At 38.0% G+C, this 13,600-nt stretch overlaps 2 protein-coding genes across 7 annotated transcripts; one reads left to right on the forward strand and one right to left on the reverse strand.

The window, feature by feature from the left end:
* Positions 1–1,091: 1,091 nt before the first annotated feature.
* On the forward strand, positions 1,092–8,554 carry LOC107817067 (chaperone protein ClpB3, chloroplastic). Its single transcript, XM_016642846.2, has 10 exons — positions 1,092–1,693; positions 2,451–2,669; positions 4,100–4,337; positions 4,618–4,813; positions 4,971–5,025; positions 5,117–5,267; positions 5,544–5,852; positions 6,392–6,657; positions 6,821–7,747; positions 7,929–8,554. The coding sequence occupies exons 1-10, from the start codon at positions 1,457–1,459 to the stop codon at positions 8,253–8,255; spliced, it is 2,925 nt and encodes a 974-aa protein (XP_016498332.1). The 5' UTR covers positions 1,092–1,456; the 3' UTR covers positions 8,256–8,554.
* Positions 8,555–8,900: 346 nt separating this feature from the next.
* Positions 8,901–12,669, reverse strand: LOC107817066 (pentatricopeptide repeat-containing protein At3g29290). 6 transcript variants are annotated; one of them, XR_012708129.1, is made up of 4 exons: positions 12,528–12,667; positions 10,630–12,333; positions 9,554–10,198; positions 8,901–9,354 (listed from the first exon to the last, which is right to left on the reverse strand). XR_012708129.1 is itself a non-coding variant. In XM_016642842.2 (3 exons), exons 2-3 carry the CDS (start codon positions 12,259–12,261, stop codon positions 9,992–9,994), a joined length of 1,839 nt encoding a protein of 612 aa, XP_016498328.1. In that variant the 5' UTR covers positions 12,262–12,333; positions 12,528–12,667; the 3' UTR covers positions 8,901–9,991. The 6 variants fall into 6 exon arrangements, 2 of the variants coding, with proteins under 2 accessions (XP_016498328.1, XP_016498329.1); XR_012708128.1 differs by having other exon boundaries at positions 8,901–9,463; XR_012708127.1 differs by having other exon boundaries at positions 8,901–9,466.
* Positions 12,670–13,600: the final 931 nt, after the last annotated feature.

Below are 13,600 nucleotides of genomic sequence, written 5' to 3' on the forward strand. Positions count from 1 at the left end.
GCTGTTGTTTGATGAATAATTCCATATTCTAGACATATTTCTTCAAAAGGAGATTCATATTTACCACCTCTATCACTTCTTATCATTTTGACTTTCTTGTTAAGTTGTGTTTCAACTTCATTTTTATATTGTCTGAATGTGTCTATTGCTTCATCTTTACTATTAAGTAAGTAAACATAGCAATATCGAGTATTGTCGTCAATAAAAGTTATGAAATACTTCTTTCCACCGCGAGATGGTATTGACTTCATGTCGCAAATATCTGTGTGAATTAAGTCTAAAGGATTTGAATTCCTTTCAACCGACTTATAAGGATGTTTAACATACTTAGATTCCACACATATTTGACATTTTGATTTTCCGCATTCAAATTTAGGCAATACTTTGACATTTTGATTCCACAATATTTTTTAAAAGTTTAATAATTGAGTTTAAACCCTTAAAAATTTGAGGTAATATATAAATACAATCTCTCATCAATAAGAGAAGCCACATCACTTCCTGAGGTCCCTGCCTTATAAATATATATAGATCTCTAGAACTATCCAAAGTAGATGATGCTTCCGCTCTAGTAGAAATTATACTAAACTATCATTGTTAAGTATGAATTAATGTGAGAATGTGTATAGTTAAATATGACTTAGTAATTAATTTGAACGTGAAGATATGCGTCATGTACTTAATGAATTGGTACAAATACTGAGTGCGAGTAACTTTTTCATCCTTTCTTTCCATCGCCAAAGCCGGTCTGAATTTTTTTTCTCCTCAACCACTATTTAACTCTAATTAGTTCTAAATTTACCCCATTTTTTAGTAAAGTGTTTAGACCCGTGAAATTTTTCAGAAATTCTGGAAAACTTTTTTTTTTTTTTTTAAAAGAACTTGTTGGATTAGAACTTTTTTAGTTAGGATGGAGAATTGTCTTAAACTCTAGATAACAATAGCTGCTAAACATTCAGTATTTCTATCACAAACAATTTCTCCGAGAAAATCTTTTGTAAAAATTATGCATTGTCCCAAACGTAAATGCCGCATTTTTAATTTTCTTATAAAACTAGAAATTGGTACACTTTTTCTTTTTTTCATAAATAAAAATTGGTAGACTAGACTAGTGTAGTTGAATGGAGAAGCTGGTGACAGGATCCTACATGTCCCCCGTGGACCCCAGAGATTACCATCAAATATGCCAGGTGTATGAACATAACTGACGCGCGCTCTCTCGCACGTTCCTGGACGCTCTAGCTTCCCTTTTAATTTTGTTGCTGGAACCTACGAGAACACTCCACATCGGCTCCCTAACACGGCTCCACTTTATTATATTCTCACGCAAAGTCCCTCACTTTTTCCTTAATTACTATAAGCTCCCCCTATCCACTGCAAACTTCTCGACTTCTCGTTACGTTCAGTGAATAAAATCACCGGTGCAGCAGATTTTGTTTACCGGAATTGAACGATAATGTCAACAGTGACGTCAATTTCCGGCGTTCAACTTTGCGTTCCTTCTTCTTCCAATTCTTCAAGCCGAATAACTCTATTTTCTTCTCCGTCGGTGAACTTCTCTGGCAAATCTCGAGTTCTCAAGCAGTTTAATTCGTCGAAATTGAAGAGGAAAGATGTGTTCTTCACTAGAAAAACTGAGAAGCTGTCCAGAAGCTCCAGGTTTACCGTACGTTGTGATGCTTCGGGTGGAAAGGTAACCAACTTATTCCTGTACTTAGTGCATTTTTACTTCTAGTTCTAATTTGAATTTAACCTCGATGATTAAAAGCTACTAATTGTTTTATATACAAAGTAATGTCAAAAAAGTGTCACTTATGGTATGAGCTATATGTTTAGAGTTTTGAGCTAAATTTATGTGAAAGTGAGCTGTCTGCGTTTGCTCTTTTTTCTATCTGGGAGCCTCTGCGTGTGTGCAGGGGCGAAGCCACCTTTGTATAAGGGTGGTCAACTCTTCACCAGAATAGTACGAAAAATTATGTATATAAGTGAAATATTAATTTTAGATGTGTAAAATATATACTGAACATCCTTTGTCGGGAATTTTTTTTAGTTCTTTTAAATCTGAACACCGTTGGAAACATTTCTGGCTTCGCCACTGCGTGTGTGTTGTGTGTTTGGGCCTTTTGGGAATGAAGGGTGAGAAACTTGTTTGGAAAATGTGTGCGACATATCCATATAGCCATATAGACCTATTCCCCCTAAAATCTTCTGGAATCAATGAGCTGTAAGCAAAGGATTCATATAGCAATATCAGTCAGTTGAGATTAAACTATGTAAGGCTATTTACAGAACCCTTAATTGAGACAGGCAGTTATTTGATTTGGAATGGACCTGAATAAAGCGGAATGTTATGGAGGATTATATAGCTGACCTTGACTAATTTGAATTGAGGAGTAATTGATTGAGTATTATTCTGGACTCGATCGAATTAATTGGTTACATAATGGCAGATTACTCAGCAAGAATTTACGGAAATGGCATGGCAAGCAATTGTTTCATCGCCAGAAATAGCAAAAGAGAACAAGCATCAAATAGTAGAGACGGAGCACTTGATGAAGGCACTGTTGGAGCAGAAGAATGGACTGGCTCGTCGTATATTCTCCAAGGCAGGTGTAGATAATACCCGGCTTTTAGAGGCTACCGACAGATTTATTCAACGCCAACCGAAGGTATGCTTTGAATCAACTCAATCTTCTGCCAATCATATGCCATGTAAACTACTCCTGCTTAGAAATGTTTAATGTACAAGTATCATTAACAATTAGTCTTTTCAGAATTGAAGTGGCAATGTGTCTGAATCTGTTGCGTTGCATCTTCTTCACTTGCCATTCATGTAGAGTTTAGCTCAGCGTATCGCTCTTACAAGCTGCCATTGTCATGTTAATAGTTGTCACTCTATCTTAAATAGACAGAGAACTTTTTATTTCCTACATGCCCGTTTTCAAGCATGCTAGGTTTTTATGGTAAAATTTTAGTTAAGGTTTACTTTGCGCACATAAATTTCTTTCCCAACTCAATTCAGTATGGGGCACATTATTATTCTAATTAGTGTCAATTCTAAAGAACGGATTCAAGGGAGAAGTAAAAAAAGAATCAAATGAAGTTAGTGGAGATGTCCCTTTTTTTGCCTTTTAATTATCATGCCCATATCACTCTCTAAATATTCTGAATGTGTCAGTGCCTACTTTTGGAGCTAACATGAATCGACAAGCTTGAGAAGAAAGCTTATATAATTGTTAGACTAGCTGAGTTGAGCTCTCTTTGTATCTCGATTATGTAAAGAAATGAGCTTAGGAGACCTTACACTAGCTCATTTAAGAGACGAGCTTAGGAGAGCTTATAACCGAGAAATTCTCGAGGGCCATTAGCGCATGGTTCAAAACTTGGGTCTACCCTCTACCCTTCTCCACTTAAATACCATGCTTTTGTCTGCTGCAGGGTCCGACTCTGTGACGTGCATCTAATCTATACATCACGCATTGCGCTCTTACCACTAGACCAGAGCTCCGGGAGCCAAAAAAGAGCCCTCATTTTTTCTCCAACTTAATTGATTCAGTGGAAAATGATTATTTCCATTTAGCATGTGATTTAGCTGAATAAATTAACACAAGGAGCTTAACTGGCTATAAATGAGTTTACAATCGGGCGTGACATCAAGTACTTCCTATGTTCTATGTTATGTGGCATTTTTGTCAAAGAGGGTTTTCTTTGACCGCGATTTTCTTAAATACTTTTGAATTATTAACTATTGTGACTTAAGTTCGAACACCTAGAACGTCAAATCTACCTTTACATCCCCAAAAAAGTACAATTAGGACGCCGCTCGGCTTGGCTGTTTTACAGCTTTACCCATCTGACGGATCTAGAAAAGATGGACATTTACTTCGTGATATGCAGTTAAAATTTCGATTCTATGGTAGCTTGGCCATCTGGCTTTTCATATCATTGGTCAAATATTGGAGGGAGTTCCAAACAGCCATTGATACTGAATCATCCGAATTAAATCTTTTAAGATATTACTTCACGTCTTTTGAGATTCTTCTAATAGAAGTAGAATAACAAGCTGAATCTTTCTTATTGGCTAATGAAATCTTGCCAGGTTCTTGGTGAGTCAGCTGGTTCTATGTTAGGCCGGGATTTGGAAACTCTGATACAGAGAGCCAGAGAGTTCAAGAAAGAGTACAATGATTCCTTTGTGTCAGTTGAGCATTTGGTGCTTGGCTTCCCACAAGATAAACGATTTGGGAAGCAATTGTTTGCTGATTTCCAGATTACCCAGAAGACACTGAAAGATGCCATCCAATCCATAAGGGGACGCCAAAATGTTATTGATCAAGGTAATGAGATCATTCCATAATTCGCAGAGAACTTCAACTAATTGCGTATGTGAAACTCGTCAGTAATTGTAAGAGAAAATGTAGTTAACTCGGTCATGGACCATTACACTTGGATATTCTCCCTTTTATGTGATACAGGGAGCTGCTTCCTTGTGTAGTCCTGAATGTTTATTCGAAGGTTTGACTGGGTTTACACTATTAGCTTCTTAGTTGACTACAATCCTAGTTTACCAGCACATTTCCATTCACCACAATAAATCTCGTTTACACACTCTTGCAGATCCTGAGGGGAAGTATGAAGCACTAGAAAAATATGGAAAAGATCTAACTGCTATGGCAAGAGCAGGAAAGCTTGACCCAGTTATAGGCAGAGATGATGAGATTCGTAGATGCATACAAATTCTCTCCAGGAGAACAAAGAATAACCCAGTGTTAATTGGTGAGCCTGGAGTTGGGAAAACTGCCATCTCTGAAGGGTAAGTTTATACTTCTTACTAAATACATAGAAGAGGGAATCTAAGTATCTGATTTAAAACTCCAATTTACACGGTCCGTTGGTCTCTATTTGCTATATCTTTCAAGAATACTGCAGCCATGGCTTATAACTTACGTTCTTCTCCTCCTGTTTGATAGGCTTGCACAGAGAATTGTGCAAGGAGATGTACCTCAAGCTTTAATGAATCGACGGGTTAGTGATCAAGAAATCTGCTTTTGTATTCACCTGAATTTGTGAAAGAAAAATATCTTGATTTATTAACCTATCTGGTTCCTCTGTGCAGTTGATATCTCTTGATATGGGTGCACTGATAGCTGGTGCAAAATATCGTGGCGAATTTGAAGACAGACTAAAGGCTGTGCTTAAGGAAGTGACAGACTCCGAAGGGCAGATTATCCTTTTCATTGACGAGATACATACTGTTGTTGGGGCAGGTACGTTCTCAGGAAACATCAGCCGATGAAAAAATGCTAGTACATATGTTATGTGATTGAAAGTTAATATTTGTTGTCTTTCTCCTTCCCTTGAGTACTTGTATTACTTTTTTCCATTGTGGTAGTGGGAGCGTGAATGTCTCTCAGCCCATGTCGAATGGCCTATAGATCGTGCTACATAATTGAGATCTTTTGTCCTGTATTTGGGGCTCATCCAAATCTAAACAAGTATTTTTGGTTCGGCACATGAAAAACAATGTTATTTGGTTATTTCAGGTGCCACTAATGGTGCAATGGATGCTGGGAATCTCTTGAAACCGATGCTCGGTCGAGGAGAATTACGATGTATTGGTGCAACTACCTTGGATGAATACCGTAAATATATCGAGAAAGATCCTGCCCTGGAGCGTCGTTTTCAGCAAGTTTATGTTGACCAGCCTACGGTTGAAAATACCATCTCTATACTTCGTGGACTGCGTGAAAGATATGAGCTGCATCATGGGGTCCGCATTTCAGACACTGCACTTGTTGATGCTGCAGTTCTCTCGGACCGTTATATTAGTGGACGCTTTCTACCTGACAAAGGTGAGAACTAGATCCGACTTCTGAGAAACTGCAATCATTAGAGCTAGCTGTTATTCCCTTTTAATAGTATAACTACTTCATTATGGCATGGGACCTAGAAAATTGAAGCTCCATTAATTTTATTATGTAGTTTTGATTTCAAATGTAGGAGAAAGAGATCGTCATTGAGTTTGCATGGTTTAGCTTATGCAGGTTTTGGTCCTGCCTGTGGATTTTGAATCCTATTTCCTGTCTAACCAGTGATTATCACTTATTTCAAGAGTAAAAGCTAATGCCCTTATCAAATAAAAAATAAATAAAGCTATTACATCAATTAACGACATTTGAACATAGACTCTTGAAAATACTATAGCAACAGAAACAATTTGAGCAGCTTTATTTTCTTGAAGTTTGGTAATCATCCAAGTGTTCCTTGCTGCAATAAGCATACACTAAATGCACGCAATTGACCTGCAAAAATGTGGTGTCCAATATGCTTGTGCTTCTTGGTCTTACTGTTGGTGCTAAAGCCTAAAAGTGCTGATGTTCTCAAAATGCAGCTATTGATCTAGTTGATGAAGCAGCTGCAAAACTGAAAATGGAGATTACCTCAAAACCTACAGCCCTTGATGAGATCAATCGTGCAGTTTTAAAGTTGGAGATGGAGAGGCTATCTCTAACTAATGATACAGATAAAGCATCAAAAGATCGGTTAAACCGCCTTGAGGCTGAATTGTCTCTTTTAAAGGAGAAACAAGCAGAGCTGACTGAGCAGTGGGAGCATGAAAAAACTGTCATGACTCGCATACAGTCGGTTAAGGAAGAGGTATGCAACTGAAGTCTCTTTATGTAACAAGTGCGTCTTTTACTTGTCATGCTCTTGATCGGAAATGCACTCATATTCTGACCCATCAATTGAATTAGCTGTACGAGCAGTTTGTAAATGATTTAGATTCAGGGTGGTGCTTGATTAACCTTCTTGAAAACAGATTGACAGGGTAAATCTTGAGATCCAGCAAGCAGAGCGGGAATATGATCTTAACCGTGCTGCCGAACTGAAGTATGGGAGTCTAAACTCCTTGCAGCGTCAACTTGCTGCTGCAGAAAAAGAACTAGATGAGTATATGAAGTCTGGAAAATCGATGCTGAGAGAAGAAGTTACTGGGAATGATATTGCGGAGATTGTCAGCAAGTGGACTGGAATTCCTGTTTCTAAGTTACAACAGTCAGAGCGGGAAAAGCTGCTGCATCTGGAGGAAGAGCTACACAAACGTGTTGTTGGTCAAGATCCAGCAGTGAGAGCAGTAGCAGAGGCAATTCAGCGCTCGCGTGCTGGACTTTCAGATCCTCATCGTCCTATTGCCAGCTTTATGTTCATGGGTCCCACTGGAGTTGGAAAGACAGAGCTAGCTAAGGCGCTTGCTAACTATTTGTTCAATACTGAAGAAGCACTTGTGCGCATTGATATGAGTGAATACATGGAGAAGCATGCAGTTTCAAGATTGATCGGAGCTCCACCTGGTTATGTCGGGTATGAGGAAGGAGGGCAGTTGACGGAGATTGTTCGCAGGAGACCATATGCGGTCATATTGTTTGATGAAATCGAAAAAGCCCATGCAGATGTATTTAATGTGTTCCTCCAAATCTTGGATGATGGTAGGGTGACTGACTCACAAGGACGGACTGTGAGTTTCACCAATACTGTTATCATCATGACATCGAATGTTGGTTCACAATATATCCTCAATACGGATGATGACGATGTGCCGAAGGAAACAACTTATCAAAATATAAAGCAAAGGGTGATGGAGGATGCGCGTGCAGTATTCCGTCCTGAATTCATGAATCGGGTTGATGAATATATAGTATTCCAGCCTCTCGATCGCAACCAGATCAGTAGCATTGTGCGATTACAGGTAACCTACTCTTTAAAATCTTGAAATATGCTTGCTTTAGTTTGCACATACTTTGTTGGCTTGCCAATGCTGAAAAAAGATGATTGAATCTCATAGTAGAGTACATAATTGATGCTGTTTCTGAATCGTTGGATTGAATTGCGTGGGATATTAATGAGTCAACTTTTTTTGGTTCTTGCAGCTTGAGAGAGTACAGCAAAGATTAGCTGATCGCAAAATGAAGATTCAAGTGAGCGATGCTGCTATTCAACTGCTTGGGAGTCTTGGTTATGATCCCAACTATGGAGCACGGCCAGTGAAGCGGGTGATCCAGCAGAATATTGAGAATGAATTGGCCAAAGGAATCTTAAGAGGAGATTTCAAGGATGAGGACACTGTTTTAATAGACACTGAGGTCACAGCATTCTCCAATGGACAACTTCCTCAGCAGAAGCTAGTGTTTAGAAGATCAGGATCTGGTTCAGATTCTCCAGCAGAGAACCAAGAAGCTTTCTCTCAGAAACTATGAGGCTGCGCCTAAGAATCTTTCACTCGGAAACTAGACGATGCACACTATGATCTGCTTGCTTGTATTATAGATTTTGGATATAGGTCTTTCACGGCTTTGAATAGCTAATACATATACTTGAATAATATTGACTTTTTGTCTTTTATATAACATCTTAGCTTGAAGAAATTTGAGGGCGGTTCACCCGTGCTTTGTGCAATCTTAGCTAAAGAGTGGAGGTTGACTTCAAAAGTGAGATAATAGGAGGTTTTATGTATTAATTTCAAGATGAATTAACAAATGAGGAAGTTACCATGTCACTCTCTCTTATCTTGTATGCATGTACTGTGTTCTTAGTACCATCATAACATGCAGCTGCTTGCTCGTGCCATTTCTAATGCGAAAGATGATATAGCTAATGAGTTCGGGAGCTAAGCATTTAGCTTCAAAGGTTGTTTGGTCGGAGGGATTAGGAGAAATAATTTTAGTATAAAGATTTCACATAAAATAATAAAACATTTAGTTGGAGGGATTAAGAAAAATAGTAATTGCAACGTTTGATTGGCTGTATATACAAAATAATCTTTGCATAACTTTATGCAATCTTTGGTTGGCAATATTATATAATTTCCGAATTGAGTTATGTGAGAATTTATGTATATATTATGCAGGGTATAACATGGCCTTTCTATTTGAACATGCTAAATCTTATTACAGATTATCATCCATACAATACTCTGGTTATTACACCGCAACGGAAAACTTTTCCTTGAAATGTTTTTTCTTTAGATGCATAATACGCTTGAAGACAAGGTGCTTCCTCGAAGCTTGTCAATATCAGAAGACTATCTTGTTCCTCGGTGTGCTTGAAAAGACGGCAAACTTCAAGGCTGGTTGTAGATTTCTGAATCTGAAAGCTTTTCCAAGTCACTGACTGTAGACTGGTATTGGTTTCAAAGTCCACTGGCTGTCTAGAAATCCGATTGTCAACTTGAATAACCCATCCAGATTCCATCCCCTTGTGGTTTATGTAGTCCACCTTAGGAATACCGCAGTCTCTCATCATTATAATCAGCAAGACTGGCCGGACGCTCCTGCTGCCCAGTCTGCCAAAGACGATCTGGGAGACGAAAGCAAGAATAAGGACAATTTGCTCTAAGGTTTCTGAACATCTAACGAGGATTTTGGACAACTGATTTACAGATTAGCTTCCTTGGTGTGAGTATTTCCTACTGTTTCAATACGGTATGAGATAACTCAAATATCAACTGAATCATAATAACAGAATATCTTGAATAGCAAGGAGGAGGAAATCTCACCTAGCCAACTTTTTACGCAGACAGTTAAACAAAAGATGTGGCAGCAGTTCCCCTCATCTTGAAGGGGAAAAATCAGTTCTGCCTAAAGATACAAGCTGGCAAGTCAAAGAGAGTCCCCCTTAACTCTTCTTCACATGTACTCTGGTATGGGGAGGCATAAAGGTACAATGTCAATGCACGCTAACATGACTGAAGTAAAATCTGTCAATTGGCACTTCTGGAAAAGGAAATTTAGCAAGAACAATTTGTTTACAGAGGGCTGAAGAAGAACCACTTCATTACATTAGTAGCACCTCATTCGGTCTTGGTGCCCTTCTGCGCGGCTAAGTCTATTTTTGCATCAAGTCAGCTAGAAGCATCTGTTGCACCTCATTGACTCTATTTGCCTTCTGGCTAATCTTTATATGATAAGATCAGCAATATTATATCTTATTCATGTCAAAATTTATATTTTTGCACATTACGCCTTCTATTTCTCATGGAATGCTTTGGTAAGTTTTGCAGCATCATAGCCCGTGTCTTGCCATCAGGTTGAAGGCCTCTTTCACGCATTTCCGTGTACAGCTTCTTAGCCAAATCAATCTTTCCTGTTAAAAACATCCCTTGAATAGCAGCATTGTAAAGTGATCCATTTGGTGCAGAAAGCTGCAAAATATTAAGTATAGAATTGAAGCAACTTAGTCCTGGATAATGATAGTTTGATAGTTGCTATGCTTCCTTCCTCCCTAATCACTTCCATCCAATGCCAAAGATATCTTTTTTAAACTTTAAGGAATTGAACAGAGAAATAATCAAGTTAATAATCAACACTTCCTGTTGTTTTTTCCCAATAGGTTTGAGTTTCTGATATTCCAAATTGCAGCATCAGCAAGTTTACTCTCAAATAAACTCTTACCCCAAAAAAGAGAAAGAACAATCAAATCCATAATCGCCTTTCTCAAAACAAACAATAAAACAACCAAATCAACAGTTGTAGCATATTCTCTGAGTCCATAAACTTAATCTATATGCAATATGGCAGAGAAGTTGAAGAAGGGAATAGTTATGTTACAAGTGCAATAAATGTCTTGACTTACTTTTAGTATTTCCACTGCTTCATTCCAGAGAGAACCCCAGATGCAAACTCTCATCAACGACAATAGAGTAAATATGTCAGGAGAATGTTTTTGGCGAACCATGCGGTAATAAACTTGTAGCGCAACCTTGGGCCTTCTCGCTACCTCACAAGCTCCAATTACTTGATTATAGGATGCAGTTGAAACCGGGATTTCGGAAGCCTCCATCTGCCACAGTATCTGTACAGCTTTGTCCCACAACCCAAGCCTGTGGCACGATGTCAAAATAGTATTGTATATATGCACATTCAAAATGACACTTTGAGGATTCCTGATTCTCTCAAAGAGCTGAAGTGCCTCTGAATATCGATTTGCCCTGTTTAAGGCATTGAGCAATGAATTCCATGTGTACGCATCAGGTGCATGACCTAATGATTTCATCAACTCATAAACTTCAAATGAAAGCTTGACTTTGCCAGCTTTTCCAAGTGAGTTTATCACAGCGTTGCATGCTCTTGCATTTGGCTTCAGCTCGTTGTCCAACATACATTGCAAGACGTTCAATGCAGAGTCATACTTACCCTCCCTAGTGTATGCTCCAATAATAGCATGCATTGTATCACCTTCAGGGCTCAATCCATTTCGAATCATCTCACTGTACGCATCAATAGCTAATTCATTCTGACCACAACGAACAAATGTGCAAACTAGTAGACGGTAAGTGACTATCGTTCCAACTTGACCATTATCCGTCAAAATGCTCCAGATCTTTTGTGCCTGATACCAGCTGTTTGCTTTTGCAAAAATGGATATCATTGTGTTGTATACAACAATGTCAATTTTTTCTCTAAGATTCTTACTGCTTATCAATTCACTGAACATGTTCATTGCTGCGTCACAACCCCGAGCATCAGCAACTGCCTTCAGAATTAAGCTATAAGTGTGGCCAGTTGTTAGCTCACTAGCCTTCATGGAGTTGAAGATCTTTAAAGCAATATCAAGCATTCCATTCCTCAAGAGACTTGAAAGAAGGGAATTACATGCATGTAAATCAGGTTTAAGACCTGAAAAAGTCATCGACTTGTATATCGCCAATGCACTTTTCGGTTTATTTTGCCTGCTGAGCTTCAAGATCCTTTTTGACAATACCTCCTCATTCATCTCTTCTAAGTACATAATCCCATCCTCAGCCGAATTTTTAGTTTCTTCAAGAAAACTTGAAGATTGGTTTGTATCAAGATTTCCAATATTTGTATTCATCAAACAGTCCTTACGAGACAATTCCAGCTTATATACATCATTGGTTGAATTTCCTTTTTCAACATCAGAACTCTCACTCTCTCCGTCACACGCGGATTCAAGCTCATAAGGGACATTCAGAGCTATGCTGCACAGGTTTTTCACTTCCTTGAAGCCAAATAAAACTGCTGGCAACTTTAGCTGTGCAAATCCAAACATAGTGCATTTTTCAGAAACATACACTAAATTAGAACCATTAAAACTAAAACACCCTTTCACTTTTCCAGTATAAAGAGCGAATATCTCACGTGGGTATCTTAATTTAGCCCTTCTTGAATAACAAAATCGATTGTTCTTCTCATTTCCATCTAAATAAACTGCCAAAGTAGGTAAGTTGTTTATCACATGTACCATAGTCGCTGCACAAGGTACAACAACCTCATAAAACAAGAATTTCTCGCCTAATTCAAGACTAGAAGCCACCACCTGAAGAAATTAAACTGAGTTTAAGCACAACGATAAATTAAAGTTTCTACCTTTATCATTCAACTTAAGAAAATTAAATGGTTGACAATTGAAAGAGGAGGAGTATACATGTCATATTTGTTATCCGCAAGAACCACCCAACCTAAAAACTGTAACTTTTGGTTTTGCAAACAGCTCAAAGAATTGGAATTTACCTGAAATTTAGAAGGTATAATAGATACAGCTCGAGGGTAACTTGACACAAATGGAGACACAGAGGAAAACTGACAGTTGGCCTAGCAACTAGCAAGTAAAACACTCCAACTGCACTTTAGGAAAAAATTACTAGTAGGATATTTGAGGGAAAACGGATTGAAGAGAATTTACAAAAATCTAGTGGCATAATGGGCCTCGAATAACGGGGCTTAGATAAGATCCAGCCCATTGGGAAAAAATCAGAAATGACCAGATTTATAATTGATAATTAAAAAATAGTCACAATTTAAAAAGTAATAAAAATTTAGTCATTTTTTCAAATAAAGATAAAATTTGAAGAAAAACACCCTTAGAAATCCGGAAAAAATCCGGCATAATATGTTGGAGTTCGAATTTTTTACATATGAGATTCCAGCATAATGTGCTGGAATTTCATAATGTGCTGGAGTTCCACCATCATATGCTGGAAGTTTATATGCAGGAACTCCATAATCCAGCATATAATGTTGAAACTTTTCATGTGCCGGAGTTCCAACATAATATGCTGGAAGTTTATACACAGGAGCTCTATAATCCGATATATTATTCTGGAACTTTCTGTGTTTTAGCAAAATAGTGACTATTTTTTAGTAACTTTGTAAATGCTAGTTATTTTTCAATTATCAATCCAAAAACTGGCTAGCCCGTACTATTTTCACCGCTCTCTGCCACCGCGAAGCAACTTTTGTTCACCACGGCTAAATCCCGAGTTATTTTCACATATATCCACTTTTTATGTGCCCAATCAAAAATAATTAAAAAATAGTCTCAATCTAAAAATAGCCGACCCCCCTCTCTCACTCTATGAGTTATGATTCACTTGCTACATCCGAAGTAACTTATATATACTCAATCAATCCATTCTTTAAATGCACTTTAAGTGAAAACTAGTTGAGATTAATTACATGAATTAGCTGAGTCCGTTGCATATTATTCGATTTATTTCATTCCAACACCAAAAGTTGTCTTTTAAGACGAACTAGAACTCTTTACTGTTAGAGTATTCTCCAAATCTCGCATTTGCTCATCTGCA

The sequence above is a fragment of the Nicotiana tabacum genome, chromosome 3 (genome assembly GCF_000715075.1).
Source record: "Nicotiana tabacum cultivar K326 chromosome 3, ASM71507v2, whole genome shotgun sequence".
Taxonomy (NCBI): domain Eukaryota; kingdom Viridiplantae; phylum Streptophyta; class Magnoliopsida; order Solanales; family Solanaceae; genus Nicotiana; species Nicotiana tabacum.